Raw genomic sequence first — 17,138 nt, 5'->3', positions numbered from 1 at the left:
CAGGTGTATTTACATGCATAATGACAGTCTAGACGTGCTCTCTGGGTGCCAATCAGGAAGAGGGGGGGGGGATCGGTTGCTCCCAAAGGGTGTGTTGCAGATGAGAACTCACAGGGCGACTCCTGGTATGAGTCCAGGATTAAAACATCCCCACTCCACCCAATAACATGGATAAAAAAGCAGCAGCGGCTGCGGCGGCGGCGGCAGGAAGACGAGCAGGATGGCGTGATGCATGAAGGACCAGAGGATGGGCACAGGGGGGGTCTCTTGCCCCTCCAATCCCCTACCCCACCCAAGTGGAGAGGCCAGAGGATTGGGTGAGAGCATAGCCAGGATGGGAACGAGCACCACACCACACACAGTAGGGCCGGCCTCTCTCAGTGGTGCACTGAGTATGCCAGTGTGTCCAAGAGGTCGTCTGGCTCCATTAAAAGGGGTCCGCTGGGAGTCCAGAGACCCAAATCAATAAAAATCATGGATCTGGGATAGTGTTCCCCCCCCACCCTGATAGGACACACCCCTCTCTGTCTGGATGTCAGTTTGGAGGCCTGATCGGTGATGCTCTTGTACCACATAACCTTTGTGACCCTGAACTAAACCTTCTCTGGCTCTGAATGGACCACAGCAGGTCTGGTTTTCATTCAGACTTCACTTGGCTATAGCTGCGAGCTACAATTGTCATGTGTGTACACTTCGGTGCGTGTGTGTGTGTGTGTGTGTTAGCTCCAGGATACTTGTGAAACCCGGAGAGCTGAGGTCATGTTACTCGCCCACAAAAAAAACTCAATGATCTTGACCATCTGGTCGTCACAGTGGTGCTGTTTCTCTTCTTTTTTTTCCCCAACCCCCTCCCTTGATGAAAGGCTGACTGGCATCTTTGGGGAGATGCTGTGGTTTTTTTTTACTGTGCCGCAGAGACACACACTCTTTGTCCAAGAGCTCATGCAAATATTGCTTTCACCTATGGACAGTATCTGTCTTTCAAAGAGGACAGGCTTAATAGGCTGTTAAGACACGTCTGAGAATCCCTAAAGGACATCCCTTTGACTTCCATGGCCAGATGTCCTTTTCAAGACTTTTCTGGTGCCCCGCTGTCACTTGAATGAGGCTCCTGCGAGCACAAAGGGATATGTTGGCTAAGCACCACGTGCTGATGCCATAGTGAACAGGCTCTCAGGGATGATGTAAGACCTCATGCAAATGATACCACATCTTGTGCTCATGAGCTGACGAGAGCCCTGAAGTCGATCAGCTGAACAAATTGAAACGCTAAATTCAGAGGCCACTCTGTGCGTGCGGCATTCCCTTCCAGATTATAAATAATTACTTTTATTTGTTTGATTTGTTCTTGTCTTTATTTGTTGTAAGTTTTTTTTTAGGGTAGGGCAGTCGCAGCATATGTACTTAAAGACAGACAGACAAAGAATAAGCAAATAATAGAAAGAGGGCCAGAGAGTGCAATTAAAATGTAAAAAAAAAAGTTTCTTTAACCTCGTGTAAAGTCACCGGTTTGTTTCATTTTTTTTTTCTGTAGGTTGACCACCATGCAGGAACTCAGATAATGAGGCCTTCTCGGCCCAAACTCTGCTCTATCTTTAGGGTTAGTCAGCAGAAATCACTTATTACCATTACATTTCCCTGAATAATCTTGAGACAAGACTTGACATAGAGGCTCTGTAAAGTACAAATCTTGGTTTTCATTCCACGTTGGTGTCAGTCTTATTTGGTATGCTTATTCACCTTTTTACAATACTCGGGGATTTGCTCGGGGAGCAGTGTGACTCTTAAAAAACGACTGTTTGTCTGCAGCTAAAAGTTTTGTCTCATCACCGACTTTGGCTGATTTTTATGGCTACAAATGTAGATTATTTTCATGCTTAATTAATCTATTAATTTGTTTTAGTACCAGATAAATCATCCAGTCTATAAATCGTGGCTCATTAATGCTCATTACAGTTTCACAGAGCGTTTAAACGTCTTAAATTTCTTGTTTTGTCCGAACAGTTAGGATTAAAAAATGATATGAAAGAGAAAATCCTCTCATTTTTTATGCCGCAGTTGGCGAAATCTTGATGCAATTACTCCATAAATTAATAATAAGTTATCATAATCTAGTGTGTATTACTAGCCAGTTGTTTCAGCCCTACGGTGTGTATGAATATGCTTGCAGAAAATCCTTTTGGCGTGACTTGTCGGCACTTTTACCGTCTTTCAGCTCGACGGACAACAGCGTGCAGTGATTTTTTTGTTTCCTCTGCGCTCACAAACACAGAGGTCTCTCCTCACCTGCTGTGAAACACTCACATGCATATAAAACTGTTGACCTGCACACACACGCACACATACACACTCACCCAACAAACACACACAGAGATGCACTGGGATGTTGTGATTGGGAGTGCTGGTGGTGTCAGCTGGGAATATGAGTCAGGTAGTATGACTTCATTGCTTTTTACGGGTATTAGGTCATCTCTCTTCTCACCCCCTCCCCCTCCTCACCCCCTCCGTCTCTCTCTAATCACATTGATGCTGTACAGCCAGTGACACGCCTAGTGATGAGTAAGACTCACCTCACCGCTCGCTTCCCGTACGGTTGGTGATCTCACACGCGTCACAAAGAGCTCGCCCTGCTTCACTTTCTCCTTGGCATTCTTGTTTTGTTTTTGTTGTTTTTTTCATTTTACTGAATGTATTGCGGATGATGTGGCGGTCAAGTTGATTCAGATATTACTTTTACTGTATGCACAATAAAAAAAAAAGAGTATCACACTGTAGAATTACCGGTTGGGTCACATTTTAATTAAGAAGATGTTGGCTTGTCTCACACATGACGATGCAGCTTTGATATATTTTCATATGTCCTGGATCAAATCAAAAGTAAACAAACCGCAAAAACCATGATGTCATTTTCAGACGTGTCATCCGTGATGGAGTACTGTACTTAAGTACAATGAAGGACAAATCTGCTTTACTTAAATATTTATAATGTTTGCTACTTAATACCCATGGTGGAAAGTAACTAATTACATTAACTCAATTACTATACTGAAGTATAAATCAGTGCAATATTTGAATAGATTCATTTTATGAGAGAAAAGTATTGTGATTTTTATTTTACAACGTTAATTTGAAAAGCTAAAACTTTGTAGATTTTAATATACAAAGTATACGATGGGTTTATAAAATGTGATACATGATAAATGTAATAAAGTAATTTAGAATATCTCCTCTTCTACCAGTTACAACATTAAAATATTTACAAGGGGCCATTTTTAAGTACTTTTCTGTACTTTTACTGCACATTTAAAAAATGTGTAACATAGTAGTTTTTTTTACATTGTGGAATTTCTACTTTCACTTAAGTAAAGGATTTGAATTTGGCATTATTTAACTTTGCAGATTAAGATTTGACATAAAAAAACAATAATCTTATTAAATGTGATTCATTGTTAAAGTTAAAAAACAGTCTGTCTTGTGTTTTTGTTTTTTTTGCTTTGTGGTGTTGTTGGTGTAAACAATTAAGTTACTAAAACAGGAAATGCTGCATTGAAGATCATTTTGTATCTTTGTGTATCTAAGCTGGACAGGTCGATAAAACTATAAACTGAAATATGGACACAACACACCTGATGAATATTCTGTACTGACTGTTTTATATGTTTTGATTTCTATTGTTTTCTCATATACTCATACACACATTCTCAGAACTCTTGGAAAAGCAGAACTGATACTGGATGTTGAAGTAAACTTTATTTTTATTGATATTTTCAAACAAAAAATCATGAGTTGATATGGGCAATACTATACTTGTGCAAGAAATGGGTCATTCATTGGATTCAGCTTACACACACTCATATGTCGCCCGTGTTTCAGTATTTTACATGATCATATTTCTCTCTCATACAGTCTGTTTTCCTTTTTTATTTAATCTGCACTCCATTCATCGTTCACAGGAGGGTGTGGCCGCAGCCGTCTCTGTGTGATGCTTTCCTGCTTGCAGCCAATAGTATTTTAAAGAGATATTCATGCTGAGCCATGATTTTAATCAGGTGCAATGCCACAAAATCAACTTCTTTTCTTCTTCTCCCTTTTAACAATCTTTTTCCAATAAAAAGAAAATAAAAGGGAGGCCAGACAATGTGACGATGATCAGACATTTATTTTGAACCACATTGATCACGTCCCTGCTAACACCTTTGAAAATGAACCAAATAAATAAAATAATCACCAACAGCTGCAACTTTAACATGCTGATAACGACTCAAATATAACATATATGCACAACATAACACTTCATTTAGCATAATGAGTACTTTAACTTTGAAGACTTTGCTTGAAATGCTTTTATTTTTGAATGTGGCACCTTTATTTGCTTTGAAATATTAAAAAAAAATGTGGTTTGCTACTTTTATTTAAGCTGGAGTCTGAGACTTGATCACACATGTTGACTGTTGGTGGTTGGCTCCACCGCTGGCTCTCCCATAAGGTGCCTTTTTTTTTTGTGGGTTTCAGGCCCTTATTTTCCCAGAGATCATCATCATCATGCCTCCAAGTGACCCACGGCCCTGTTCTATCATTTATGAACATTATGAGTGTAAACAAACCATTTACAGCTCGGTAACATAGGTCATGTAAAATTCATGTTCAGCTGTTACATAATGATAAGCATCCCCCCACCAAGAGCTCTGGAAAACATCTCCAGCAGCACCTCGCCGCTGTTTTTAATTTTTTTTTTTGTTTGCGTTAAGAATGAATCTGGGATCAGAGGGAATTCAAGTGACTGCACTTTTCAGCCCGAGCCATCTGTAACAGCTTGATAGAGGCAGTCGTCGCTGATATAGTTGTGCCTTGAGGAATAATTGTATGATGCCTCTCGGCTTTTTGCTAGTTTAATTAAATTATCAATTCATGTGAAACCAAGTTCAGGTCAGTGTATCAATCAGTGCCAAAGTGGGGGGTCCTTGGAGTGCATGAAAGGAGGAGGGGGGGGCCCTGAGGGCTCACCAGGGGGCGTCCAGAGTGAAATGAACACCCCTGTTAAACATTCAGATATTCATTCGAGCAGGTATCTGAACTGTGATGTGAAATATTAGGTTTGTAGTTGAAGGTATAATATATATTATTTCCCACAAGTTTCACCTGCTAAAAATAATCTCAAAGGTGGTAATGGTGGTCGCCAGGTGGCGCCTATTGGCTGCATTGTAATTAGCAGAGATTGGCAGCCTAATCAAGTGTGTTTGATTTGCAGGTGGCTGTCGGAGCTGCTGCCGCTGCTGCTGCTGCTGAGGAGTTCTCCTTCACAGATTTGGCTCCAAAAAAGAAAAGACCCAGACCCGGTGGATAATATCATGATTAACTGGACTGTCGACATTTTTTTAAAAGGTCAATAGTGACCGTGGGAGAATGTGTGGACATGTTTTAAACGACTGCAAAGACGCATCAGTCTTTGCCAAAAAGAAAGAGAAGGTAAGACTGTGGTGGGGTCATCTTTAAAGCTGCTGTAGGTGTGTGTGTGTGTTCAGGCGGGGGTGTTGAACCCTCTGTGTGAACTCTGTGACCCACGCTGAGAGATGTCACCACCACCACCTAACACCCACCCACAAGTTTTTCATACTGTGTGTCAGCCAGTGGATGGCGCTTAGTTTCTTTCTCTGTGCATGTGGTGGATGACTCTACAGGAAGGAGAAGATAGGGGGCGCCAGAGAGGCGCAGAGTGAGGGCTGCAGCATCACTCAAGGATGGAGTTTGTCAGGTACAGCCAGCCAGTAACTAAGTATATTTACTCAAGTACTGTACTTAAGTATACATTTGAGGTACTTCTGTTTTACTAGTGAAGTATTACTGCTGCTTTGTACTTTTACTCCTGTGTAAATCTCTGCAGATCAGGCCAATAATACAAAATATGATCAATAGATTGATTCTGCTGTGTTATTACATCTTAACATATTTATTTAATCACCCAGCAGCACACAAGGAAGTCAAAACAAACCCAAGCTGCAACATTAAAGACATGCATCAGTACTTATTAAGTCCAGTAATGTAATCTATTACTCAGAAATGAGGCAAATACTTGTATTATTAGTGTTTTATGTCTGTTTTGATGCAGATACTCTTCAATGTGACTTTTACTTGGAGTATTCCCACACTGTGGCATTGCTGTTTTTCCCTAACGTAATGTATCCGAGTACTTCTCTCACCACCACTGTTGAGGCTGTATCAGAGGTGTTGATTCAGCTCTGTGCTCGCTGTGGAGGCTGCCGTTTGTGATGATGTTGAATCGTATCGCGTTACACTCTGAGGTGTTTTTCATATTTTTTTTATATCAGTGTGTATACTGAGTGTATATCAGCTTAGAAGGTGGAACATTTCACAGAAGGTGAGGAACTTCCAGTTCTCAGTGTATCATTATGTTTTAATTGTTTTATTAAATTTTATGACAAGTCAAAATACAGATACAGTATCAGCACCATATTTCACTATTATTGATGCATGAACGTGTAAGAAGCGTTTTAATGTTGCAGCTGGCTGTGATCATTCAGTCAAACTTTGTTAGTATTGCACCTTTGGAGCAGGTTGGCACAATTAAAAGCTTCACAGATGATTGACAAGCTGATGATAAGACAGTAAACAGAGCAACAACTGGAGACTAATGCACACGAGAAACAAAATACACACCCGGGGAACTACTTTAACGTACTTTGTGGTATAACTATACGTCGTATAGTTACTCGTGTTAATCTGAAAAGTAACTGCAGCCGTCAGATGCATGTAGTCGTATAAAAGTGCAGTATTTAGTTGCAAGAGCTGCATTTAAGTACTTTCTGCCACCGATTGCCGAACAGAGCTGGTAGGAACAGATGCGGCTCCAGATGTGAGACTGTTCACCACAAACTCTCGAGGATTATTCAGCCTGGGATTGTTTGTCCCATCTACAGTTTCCTCTTTTTTTTCCTCCCCGGGGACAGCCTCTTCCTCATAATGTTGATTGAAGTAATGAGTCAGGCCTCTGATCCTTCTTCCTCAGCCGTGGTTTATATCTGTTATGACCCACCCTAGAAATAGTTGTCAAAATAGCGACTTAAATCTCTGAGATAACACATTGTGCAATATTTACTCCACACATCCTGTATATTATGAGCAATTATAAATCGAACGTACATAAGACTGAAGGCTGCCGTGATCTTGCTGAAAGTCATTTGCATTGTGAGCTAAACAAAGGCTTACAGAGCAACAATTGTTGCCCTTATAGTGTGTGTCATACAGGTAGAAGTGGCCAGAATATTGAACTAAAGCCTACAGAAGTATTTGTAATGTTAATACGTTGTATTGTTAATATGCTGAACTATTTCCAAAGCAAATCAGGTTGTTGTACGTTGGACAGAGATATGGTAATAATCTTTTATCAATGATTAATGCACATGTGTGAACGATGGTCTCTGAAACAGCAGAGATAACACAACGAGAGGCTGCTTTAGTATTATAGCTGCTGGTGAGCTACAAAGCAAAGTACAGATGCACCCTCAAGGATAGTTAGGGAGTTTCTGAGGAAGTGACTCTGGTGGTTTGTCAAATAAAAGATGAATGCTTCTGTGATTTCTCTATTTTTTAAAAATTATTCTTGTTATACAAGTGAGTCATCGCTGTTTCGCCACATTATCTGAAAATCACCAGGATGTGAGATCTGTGCAGGAACTGGTGATATGGGATGAAAAAGAGGCATGTGGGCGCTCAGGTTTTGAACTGTGTGTGTTATCTCCTGAAAAATTCTTAAGATTTTCTTCCCACGTTCTGTTTTCTAACGCCAAAATTCTTCCTAATCGTTGCGGTCTTTTTTGTCCCAGGAGAGCAACAAGTCAGTCGCTCCTAAATGGAGAAATAAAACCTCTAGATTGCACAACGGACACGCCTCGTTTTTTTTTTTAACTTGCTGCCCGCTTGGAATGCCACTGGGCAGAAAGCGAGAGCAAAGACTGCTCAAGCATTGTTCAGTACTTGTCTCGTCTGGTGAGTTGCATCACATGTCTGTCATGCCTGTTCCCGTCTTTGCACTTGATGAGTGCATCTGGGATTCAAACCTGCCCCGCTGTGTGTCAGACAGACTTGAACGGTTGTTGAGGAGAGGAAAAAAAGATGGTTCACTCTTTTGAATTTGGCACATGTCATCGTTTAAAGCAACACACGGATTAGCAGTAATTATTTTCCAACAGGTGGAAAACTTGTTAAAATACTGTTAAATAAAACAACAGCCGAGAGCTGGATCAATCAGTCGTCAACTATTTTTCTTAGATGAATGGTTTGGCTCACTTTCACAGAGCGCAGCTTCTTGTATTGTGAATATTTTCTACTTTTTAATATCACTGTGTACTAAATATCTTCTTGTGATGGACTGCTGTTCATCCAAAACAAGCAATTTGAATGTGTCGCGCTGTGTTCTGGGAAACCGTGTTGACCATTTTTACAGCTGACAACAAAATGATCAATGAAAATGATGATTAGTTGCAGCCCTAGTGAAATAATTTTTGCCTTTATTGTTTTGTGGACATTTTTATTTTTATTTTTTATGTTTTGCTTGTAGAAGAAGAGATTTAATTATTGTTTGTGCACACAGACGGCACAAAAAAAAGGAGGAAAAACAGTGGAAAATAAAAAAGCTTGTTGAAGAGATGTTCTTGGCTGCCTGCCACACATTCTTGTCATAGTGTGACTTCCATGGAAACATGAGGGCTGAAAATGATCGAGAAGACATAAAGAGAGAGAGAGAGGGAGAGAGAGAGGGAGGGAGAAGAAAAGAGAGGTAGAGAGGAGGTGGAGGCCGAACAAGTTTGCCATTTGCAAAACGGAGACGCGTGACTCAGACACTGACGGCTCCTTTCCACTGGAAGGCCACACCGAAGCCAGGAATACTCCCTTAGCCACTGGGCCTGCCCCGATGCCCAAAAACAGAGATGCTGTCTTGCCCCTTGTTTAACCACATGCACCGACACAGACACACACATGAATGGACTTGGTAGACACACACTCTCGCACTGAAAACGTCTTTTTCCCTTGCATCAGAACTTGATTGGACCTGTGCTTCCATTAACTCCACCCAGAGGAAAATAAATATAAAGACCAGAATCAGCTGGGTTCTGACTGTCAGACCTTTTAGACTCTCGAGATGTCTTGTGGGAATTATTCTGTCTCTTACTGGGATTATAATGCAGCAGATCTGTGGACTTTTCCCTCTTTGGATTCAGAGGACGAGCTGACTGACAGCTTATTTTTCTGGCACGGATAACACCTGGAAGCCCGGCTTCGAGGTGACGAATGATTTCTGTGTACTTTGGACTTGTTTGCGGTGTTGTCTGTTTGTGTGTGCAGAGGTCGTCTCTGTCCCCCCCTCTGCAGGAGATTTTTATAAAATTGACACAGAAATAATTTCTCTTCATGTATTTACTGTCACAAAAAGGGAATAAGTGTGTGTTCTTCATAGCAGCAGGGAGGAGAGGGGTGAGATCGGCACATTCACACACTTTCACCCACCTGGGAAATGTTCAGTATCATCAGTGTCACCGTGTTTTATTGACAGACCACTTGCACCAGCCGCTGAGGTCAGTCTGTCTGAGTGAAGGGAGAAGAGGGGGGAACAGATAGGGCCAGAGCAGGGAGAGGTAAAGCTCAGCAGCTGCTCTGTGTGTGTCCACACAGGCGCACACACACTCTTACTCAGTCTGTTTAGTCCTGACTCCTCCTCAACACCCAACCCAACCCGGTCTTGTGCTCCCGCCCCTCTTCTCCCTCTTCAGCAGTAGGTACATGTGCAGTGAGCGACGGCTAGGAGAGCAGTTCAGGGGCACGAGCCAAAGGCACACACACCCACCAGCAGAGAGCAAGACTGCATTATTCAACGGATCCTCTTCTCTACGTTCCTCTGGGGTATGACACACACTCACACACACACATAAACTTCTAGAAAGGTCCTGTACTCTTTCACTTTTAGTGCTTCAGCCGGGCTGCAGTCAAGAGGTTCTCACACAGCCGAGGTAAGGCTCAGAGAGTTTCCTCACATTCTTCTTGTCTTTTCCCCCCCGTGAGACTATTTGTGTCTGCCACACTGTCAGACAGACTCAGTGCTGTGCAGATAACGTCGTCATATTTTTATGCCTTGTTTAACTTGTTCAGTCGGCTCAAAGTGGGAGCGGTGTGGGAATAACTTTTTGTAACTTTTCCAAAGTTGTGTCTTGTTTTTTTGGAGGTTTTTTTTTTTTTTACTGTCTGCTGGCACATTTCTGAGGGGAGGGGGAAGCTCAAATGGATGCTTCATTTATTCAAAGTTAGTCCAGAGAGCACTTGTGTGAGTGTATAGGATCTGCTCCTGTGGGGGCGTGTGCACACATTGTGTGTGTATGTGTGTGTGTGTGTGTGTGTGTGTGTGTGTGTGTGAGAGAGTCATCCCACCCACATGGGCGTGCATGTGCTTGCGTGCTCTTTTGGTTAATGGGGCGGTGAGGGGATGGATGGCAAAGTTTGGTGCGTCCGCCCACTCCCTAACCAAATTGGAGTAGGCTTTTCCCGCCGTTCAGACAGGGAAGGGGGCTGTTAGGTTGTGAGTGGAGCAGCTGCTTGGATAGGGAATAGGTTTTAAGTCACACCTGTTTGGTTATAGCTGTTAATATCAAAACCGAATATTCATTAATATTCTTGAATGCCTCACCCACAATTGCAGTAATTGCACGATTTGCCCTGTTGGAAGTAGAGCCGATTAAAGATTTCAGAGATTTTCTTTTCTTTTCCTTCCCTATAATGCAACTTAGAGTCTAAAATGGAAAATAAAATCCTTTAATCCACATCTCTTTCATTCATTTCACTGTTCTCACTCATCCAAACAGCCACAAAGTGGATGTATGTCCATATCAGGGCATCCTTTGCAATATGATTCAACACTTTGGTATCATGGTTGTGTGCAAGATGATCACTGCAGAACATGCCGATCACAGAAAACCAGTGGAAGCAATTTTTCTTTTTTGTGTGTGTGTGTGGTTTGCCTCCATCTTACCAGAACGCTCTGTGGAGAGCAGAGGAGGAGGGAAAAGGTTTTTATTTATTTTGGTGTCCCTGTGCCGCGGCTGCGTATTTTAAGGCTTAATCATAAAAGTATTTTAATTGACTGAAGGTGGTGGTTGGTGTCCGTGGGAAATCCGTTTGCTCAGGAGTGCAACAACTGCACGGAGTGGCTTAACTACTCCTACAACAGGTTAATGGAGCCAGAGGGGAGGGAGAGTGTGGTTCGTGTGTTAGGACGGCGTGTTGAGAAGGGATGTTATCAGGAGCACTGAAAGCAGGAAAAAGGTCAGGAAAAGTGTAACACCATCTTGTATGAAATAATAAGATCCAAAAGATCCAAGAAAAACAGAAATCACATTCCTGTGAATGAGCTCTGCCTGCAGATTACTTTTAACCTCAAACAATGCAAATACAGAGGATGGTTTTTATGAATCTGCTTTCTGACTGTGGAAAAAAAAAGAATCCTGGAATATGTTATTAGACCCAGCACTGAAGGCAGGCTGCCCACAAGGATCAGGGTTATGCAAGACTGTAAGATTTCTTCAGTTTCAACTCCATTAAAGTTTAACGTGTGATTCAACCCATGATTTGGTGCACTGCGTTTCCAGAGAAGGCAGACAAGATACTGTAGTTTTTGTTAACTCTCCCTTCCCCTCCTCCCCACAGCCAGTGACTCACCCCCTCTGCACCTCTTGCTGAGCCATTATTGCCATGGAAACCCCGAGCCAGAAACGCACCAGCCGCGGTGCTGCCGGCATGTCCCCGGTCCGCGTCACCAGGCTGCAGGAGAAGGAGGACCTGTGCAACCTCAACGACCGGCTGGCCGTCTACATCGACAAGGTGCGCTCACTGGAGTTGGAGAACGCCGGGCTGCGGATGCGCATCACCGAGTCGGAGTCCTGCGTCAGCCGTGACCTGACGGGCATGAAGGCGGCCTACGAGGCGGAGCTCGCCGACGCCCGCAAGACCCTGGACCAGGTGGCCAAGGAACGAGCACGCCTGCAGCTGGACCTGAGCAAGATCAGGGAGGAGCACAAGGAGCTCAAAGCCAGGTAGGAGGAGCATGTGGGTGGGTGGGGCTTGAAAGGGTGTGGCTTTGTTACAAGTGGGTGTAGCTACACATACAGTAAATGTCATAAGAATATGTACAACTTGTGATGTTTTCGACTCGAACAACATTTCTCTTAACTCACTGTTGAATGCATCAGAATAAATCATATTTTCGGCAGGAGCACGAGGCGTCATCCACAAATCCTTTAAGTTTTGCCGAGTACTGATGACATAACATTTCTTTGCTGTTGCCTGGTGCTTTTGTTGGGGAATCCCCCGGCTTTCTGGCAAGTGTTCCCACAGTAATTTGGGAATATTCCCATGGCTCTGATGCACAAGAATTATACACTTTTGCAGATTTTATGTCAATAATGGCTGTGGCACAGATAAACCACAAGCCACACAGGTAAGATAAGATTATGACATCCTCGCGGTGACATTATCGCGGCTTTATGTGGCTGTACTTGCCGCAGCACACCAGCCGGGACAGGTTTGTTCCTGCATTCGTGCTCCTGCTGCTTTACAAAAACTCACATTGTAAAAATGTTAAAGCGTCTCCAAACATCTCATAGCAGCGGCGTTAAGGCGGCGCCGCAGTCAAAACAACTGAACACGTGGATCTGAACGCTGTAATTTTACCTTTTTGTGCTCACACCCGCTGTTGTTCAGCAGCGGCTGAGGTGGTGCAACACCCTAATTTTCTGCCAGGAATGCAGCGCGGAGCCATACCCCACACGAATTCCTGGCGGTTAAGTTTGTATAACTCGCTAGTTGGCAAGAGCAGATATGTCACTTTAACCCCACGGGTGTTGTAAACGGCACACCTTCAGCTCCACCTTTAAAACCTGTTGTGTTAACGTTGACAGAATGTCAGTCATTGAGCTACTTAATGCTGTGTGAGATGGGTATTATTAGCACTGTGGACAGAAGCTTAGAGTTCCCATCTCTACGCTGCTGCACTTTTGACAGACGGGTGAATGAATGAATATTTGTGCTGAGTGATGACCGCGTTAAAGCTCAGGTCTGTTCATATACTTTTCATTAAGACTAAAAACAAACAGTGCCACCGGTGCATTAGATGTGAACTTTATCATTTCCTGCATCAACAAAGTTAATATTTTACTCAGAGAAAGTCATTTAGCCACCGTGTAAAAGTCACCCAGAACACAGAAGGTGTGTGCGTGAGAGAGGGCGGGGTGCTATAAATGATTTACTTCAGGTGTTCTGCATGGTGGCAGATCATGCTCTGTGATTATATTACTTCTATTTACGCCGTTTCTGCATTAATAGCAGTCGAGCTTGTGTGACCGTGATTCTGGTTCTTCAGCTATGTAGCTGTGGCTGTTGAGGAATGTGCCAACATCTTGGCAAAGTTCACCTCAAGTTAGAAGGGTATGAGAAAATGAAACTAAATACAAAGTATGTGCATTACCTCAGTGTGTTTGTTTACTTTTCAGACTACAGGATGTATTCGCTGCACAATAATTCCTTTTTTTTAGAGAGTAGAAACATTCAACACATGCCTTGTTTTTAAAAAGCTGAAGCTTATTTCCAGTGTTGAATCAGCACATACATGGCAGGGCATGCTCGCCCCCAGTTAGCACTACTACTGCCTTCAATTCACTGTTGAATGTGAACTGTGAAGCATGTCTCTCAGCGGGTCAATATGAATAAAAATGCAGTAAATGTGTCTTTAATGTGGCTCCTTTTTGTAATCCGACCTCCATTTGTGGCGTCAGCTTTGTCCCGAGCTCATCAGTCTACTGTGTGTGTAAATTTTCTGGATGGAGGATGTTGACTTTGTCGGGGCTGTGTGTGTAACCTGTGAGCGCTGAAAGACCAGTATTATTACATTTTCTGTCCACCTCCACAACTTCCTCCTCCTCCATGTCAGCACGCTGCTCCAGCCAAGAAGCGTAGCAACAGCTCCTGCAGCCCTATATTGTTTTCCAGAGGAAGTAGATCTCTTGACGCACGTGCGGTGGAAAAGAGTCACTCAGTCCAGCCCGGGCCCGGCTTTATCTGCTGCACTTTAGCCAGCGTGTTTGATGTTTGGTTGCCATGGTTGCCGTTGGGAGTCTTGGCTCGGCCGTGTGGCGGGGACGGTGACTCAGAGGTTTTTCATGGCCTGTGGAATGGGCTGACTGTAGACTCACTGTGACGGGAAGTCAGGTTTATTAATACACGCTGACGGGCCGCTGAGCTGCGCGCCGGCTTCAGGTGGCGACAGCAGCAGACGGCGGCGTAACAAACACTAAACGGCCACGTCTCACAACGCGTTGACTTTTTTGTTAATGTCCTTGGTTATTCCTCTCGAGTTTGACACAACGCGCCAATAGCAGGTGGAGCTGTCGCTGCATTTCAGTTGAGTGGACACACCTGTTCAGCCCAAAGGCATGACACGGCACTCTCTCACACACACACACAGACACACACACTCACATCTTTGTATGTAGAACTACTACAACGGACACATGCTCTCCCCCTCCCGAGGCCAAACCCTAAGCTGTTGGGCCAGAAAGCCAACCATCCTCCCCACAGCACTATTTGACTTGTAAATAATTCAAAACTGTAGACAAAAACAGATGTGGGTGGAATGCAGAGCTGTAAAATAAAGTATAAACCTGAAGCTCGGAGCCAGGGGTACGAGCCGAGAAGAAAATGCATGTTAGAAAATACAAGTTATGAACCTCCCGAGCTACAACACGAGCTACAGAGCCGCGTTCACAGTCTTGTCCAGTCATCTTTCCTTCAATACTGAAATAGTGCGTCTGCCTGCTGCCTCGTGCCCGGTCTAACCTCTAGCTGTGCTACTGGCTGTGAAACATGAGCCTGTGTGGAAGAACTGCCCTCCAAATCCTTTTCTTAACACGCCACCCAGGCAGATGAGTCTTTTTTTGGTTTGTAGTGAGAATTTAATTTTAAGTACGTAGATCGTATATCTGTATTGTTTTCTGTTGTAAAAGACAATGTGCTCACATGTGAACGATCAGTCGATTGGCAGAAAAAGAATCCGCTTTATCCATGAATAAATTGAAATATATTTTTCACCAAAAATGCACAACAGCATAAGCGTCATCCACAGATTTCCTAGAGGCCGTTTTGAATCTTAAAATCTGTGGCTTTGGCCGCCATGTTGGCAGTCCTGCCTCTTCCGTGGCTGATCTAACAATCGACAAAGACGTGGATCATCAGCAGACCTGAGGCAGAGCAAAATAATGCCAGAGTGCTCAAACAAGCTACCTGCAAGGGCACCTACCTGTCAATCAAAGTGGCCTTGCTGTTAATTATGCATAATCTTAATATAATTTCTCTGAAATTAAATAAAGAAACCAAAACTGTTTTTTGTACCAGGCTGTAAACATGTTTATTTCTGCTGTGAAGTTGGACATTTGAACATGAGGGGCTTATGGAGACTGACTCGTTCTGTAGCCAGCCTCAAGTGGCCAAGCGAGGTACTGCAGTTATAGAAACTTCAGCATTGACTTCACTTCACAGCCACACAGGTGGTCGCTTTTGATATGAACCTGTGTCACATTTAATGGACCTCATGATTAATTGGCATGCATGTGTTTGCATACCTGTCGCACATGCTGTCTCGTAAAATACCAAGCTTGATCTCAGGATCAAACTCAACAGTAGAGGTCAAAGAGTAAATAGCCAAGCCCTTTTCCGGATCAGATCTACTCTTGGATGCATGAAAGCATGGATTCACTACGGCTCAGTTTGCCCCACCTGTCTGCACGGTGTGTTTTTAAGGGTGTGGCAGCAGGTAGATGAAGCTCCCAGATGTTTGCTCGCAGTCAGTCAGTTGGAACAATGTTCTCAAAAATGCATGAAACAAAAGTGCTGCAGTAGACACAACGTGCTAGGACATGTCCTGCAGACAGAAATTACAGACTAATACAGATCTAGTCTGCTGTACATGGACTTATACTCAAAGATGTCTGGACAAGTGGGTAAACTCCCATTCAGCAAAGGGGAAACTGTTAAAAACAGCAGAATAAAAGTCTATTCTTACCCAAAAAATGGGCCAGTAGTATTTGCACATTGTCGCTTAACTTCTGCTGCTTGACTTCAGCGAGCAATGATCATTCTGAAATAAATATTAGCCACAGACGAGATGCAGATTTTGCAATGAATACTCAACAACTACTCTACTTAATTGCATTTTAGGTGTTCCTTAGTCCATCCACTCATGAAAACAGGGAAACTATCTCATGCTTTTGCCATTCTAGGAAAGAAAATTCAGCTCGCAGAACTCTGCTGAATAAGACGGGGGGTGTTTTTAGAAGTGTGTGTACCAAATACCGACTGAAAAATAAGCACTCTGCATACCTTGCGCTACACCACTGCTTGTACTTTGTCCATGGACTGATATGCAGCGCTGACGCCAATTTGTGGCATTCACAACTATCAGAGAACGCAGCAGGAAGTGCACTTATCATACAGCACATTTCCTTTCTTTGGAATATTTGCTTTCAGTGCCTGTAGCCTTTATAAAATATGACCCATTTCTGCCGTATGCGGGTGATATCGCTTATTTGCCTGCGCGTTGCTTAGAATCAGCCACGATTCTCTTCAATCCAGTTAAGTGCGTGTTTTCAAATGAACTACACTTGCACATAATGGCCCATTTGGATGTAAAGCTTGTATTCTGACCTTTTACTTTGTTACTACCCGGAGACTTCATTTACCTCGTGCAACACGCCACATACTTTTATTGTCATTTCACTGCCGCACATTAGGCACTGACATTTGTGATACAAAGGGAAACAGACCTCTCACACTAAGCAACGCATAAACAAAAGCTTCTTAATATTATTCAGCCTGTGTTGTGTGAGTGAAAATGGGAAGTAGATGTGGGGAGGACATGACGGAGAGGTTGCAGAGGGGGACGTCATAAGAAGTGGTCTAGTATGAGTCATAGTTTCAATGAGTAAAGTTTCTATATTTGACCGGAGGGAAATTCAGATGGGACACAGCTGAAGTTTAGGTTACACATTATACATCTGTGCTGTTATCGGTTGTTAGGATGTTATGAA

At 43.2% G+C, this 17,138-nt stretch overlaps 1 protein-coding gene across 7 annotated transcripts in view; it reads left to right on the top strand.

Moving 5' to 3' along the window:
* The first annotated feature begins 5,251 nt into the window (after nucleotides 1-5,251).
* Nucleotides 5,252-17,138, top strand: part of lmna (lamin A) — a 31,263-nt gene continuing 19,376 nt past the window's right edge. The window contains exons 1-3 of one of the 7 annotated variants that reach the window (XM_027286271.1): nucleotides 5,252-5,466; nucleotides 9,789-9,915; nucleotides 11,710-12,095. In XM_027286271.1, coding sequence (XP_027142072.1) covers nucleotides 11,755-12,095 — 341 coding nt within the window. In that variant the 5' untranslated portion in view covers nucleotides 5,252-5,466; nucleotides 9,789-9,915; nucleotides 11,710-11,754. Of the gene's footprint in view, nucleotides 5,467-9,131; nucleotides 9,300-9,540; nucleotides 9,651-9,785; nucleotides 9,916-9,935; nucleotides 10,023-11,709; nucleotides 12,096-17,138 lie in introns of those variants that run through there. The other 6 variants (XM_027286270.1, XM_019275208.2, XM_019275210.2 and 3 more) reach the window with 6 other exon arrangements.

The sequence above is a fragment of the Larimichthys crocea genome, chromosome XIII (genome assembly GCF_000972845.2).
Source record: "Larimichthys crocea isolate SSNF chromosome XIII, L_crocea_2.0, whole genome shotgun sequence".
NCBI classification, from domain to species: Eukaryota; Metazoa; Chordata; class Actinopteri; family Sciaenidae; genus Larimichthys; species Larimichthys crocea.
The sequence above is the reverse complement of the archived record's forward strand: the minus strand, read 5'-3'. Positions and strand labels throughout refer to the sequence as shown.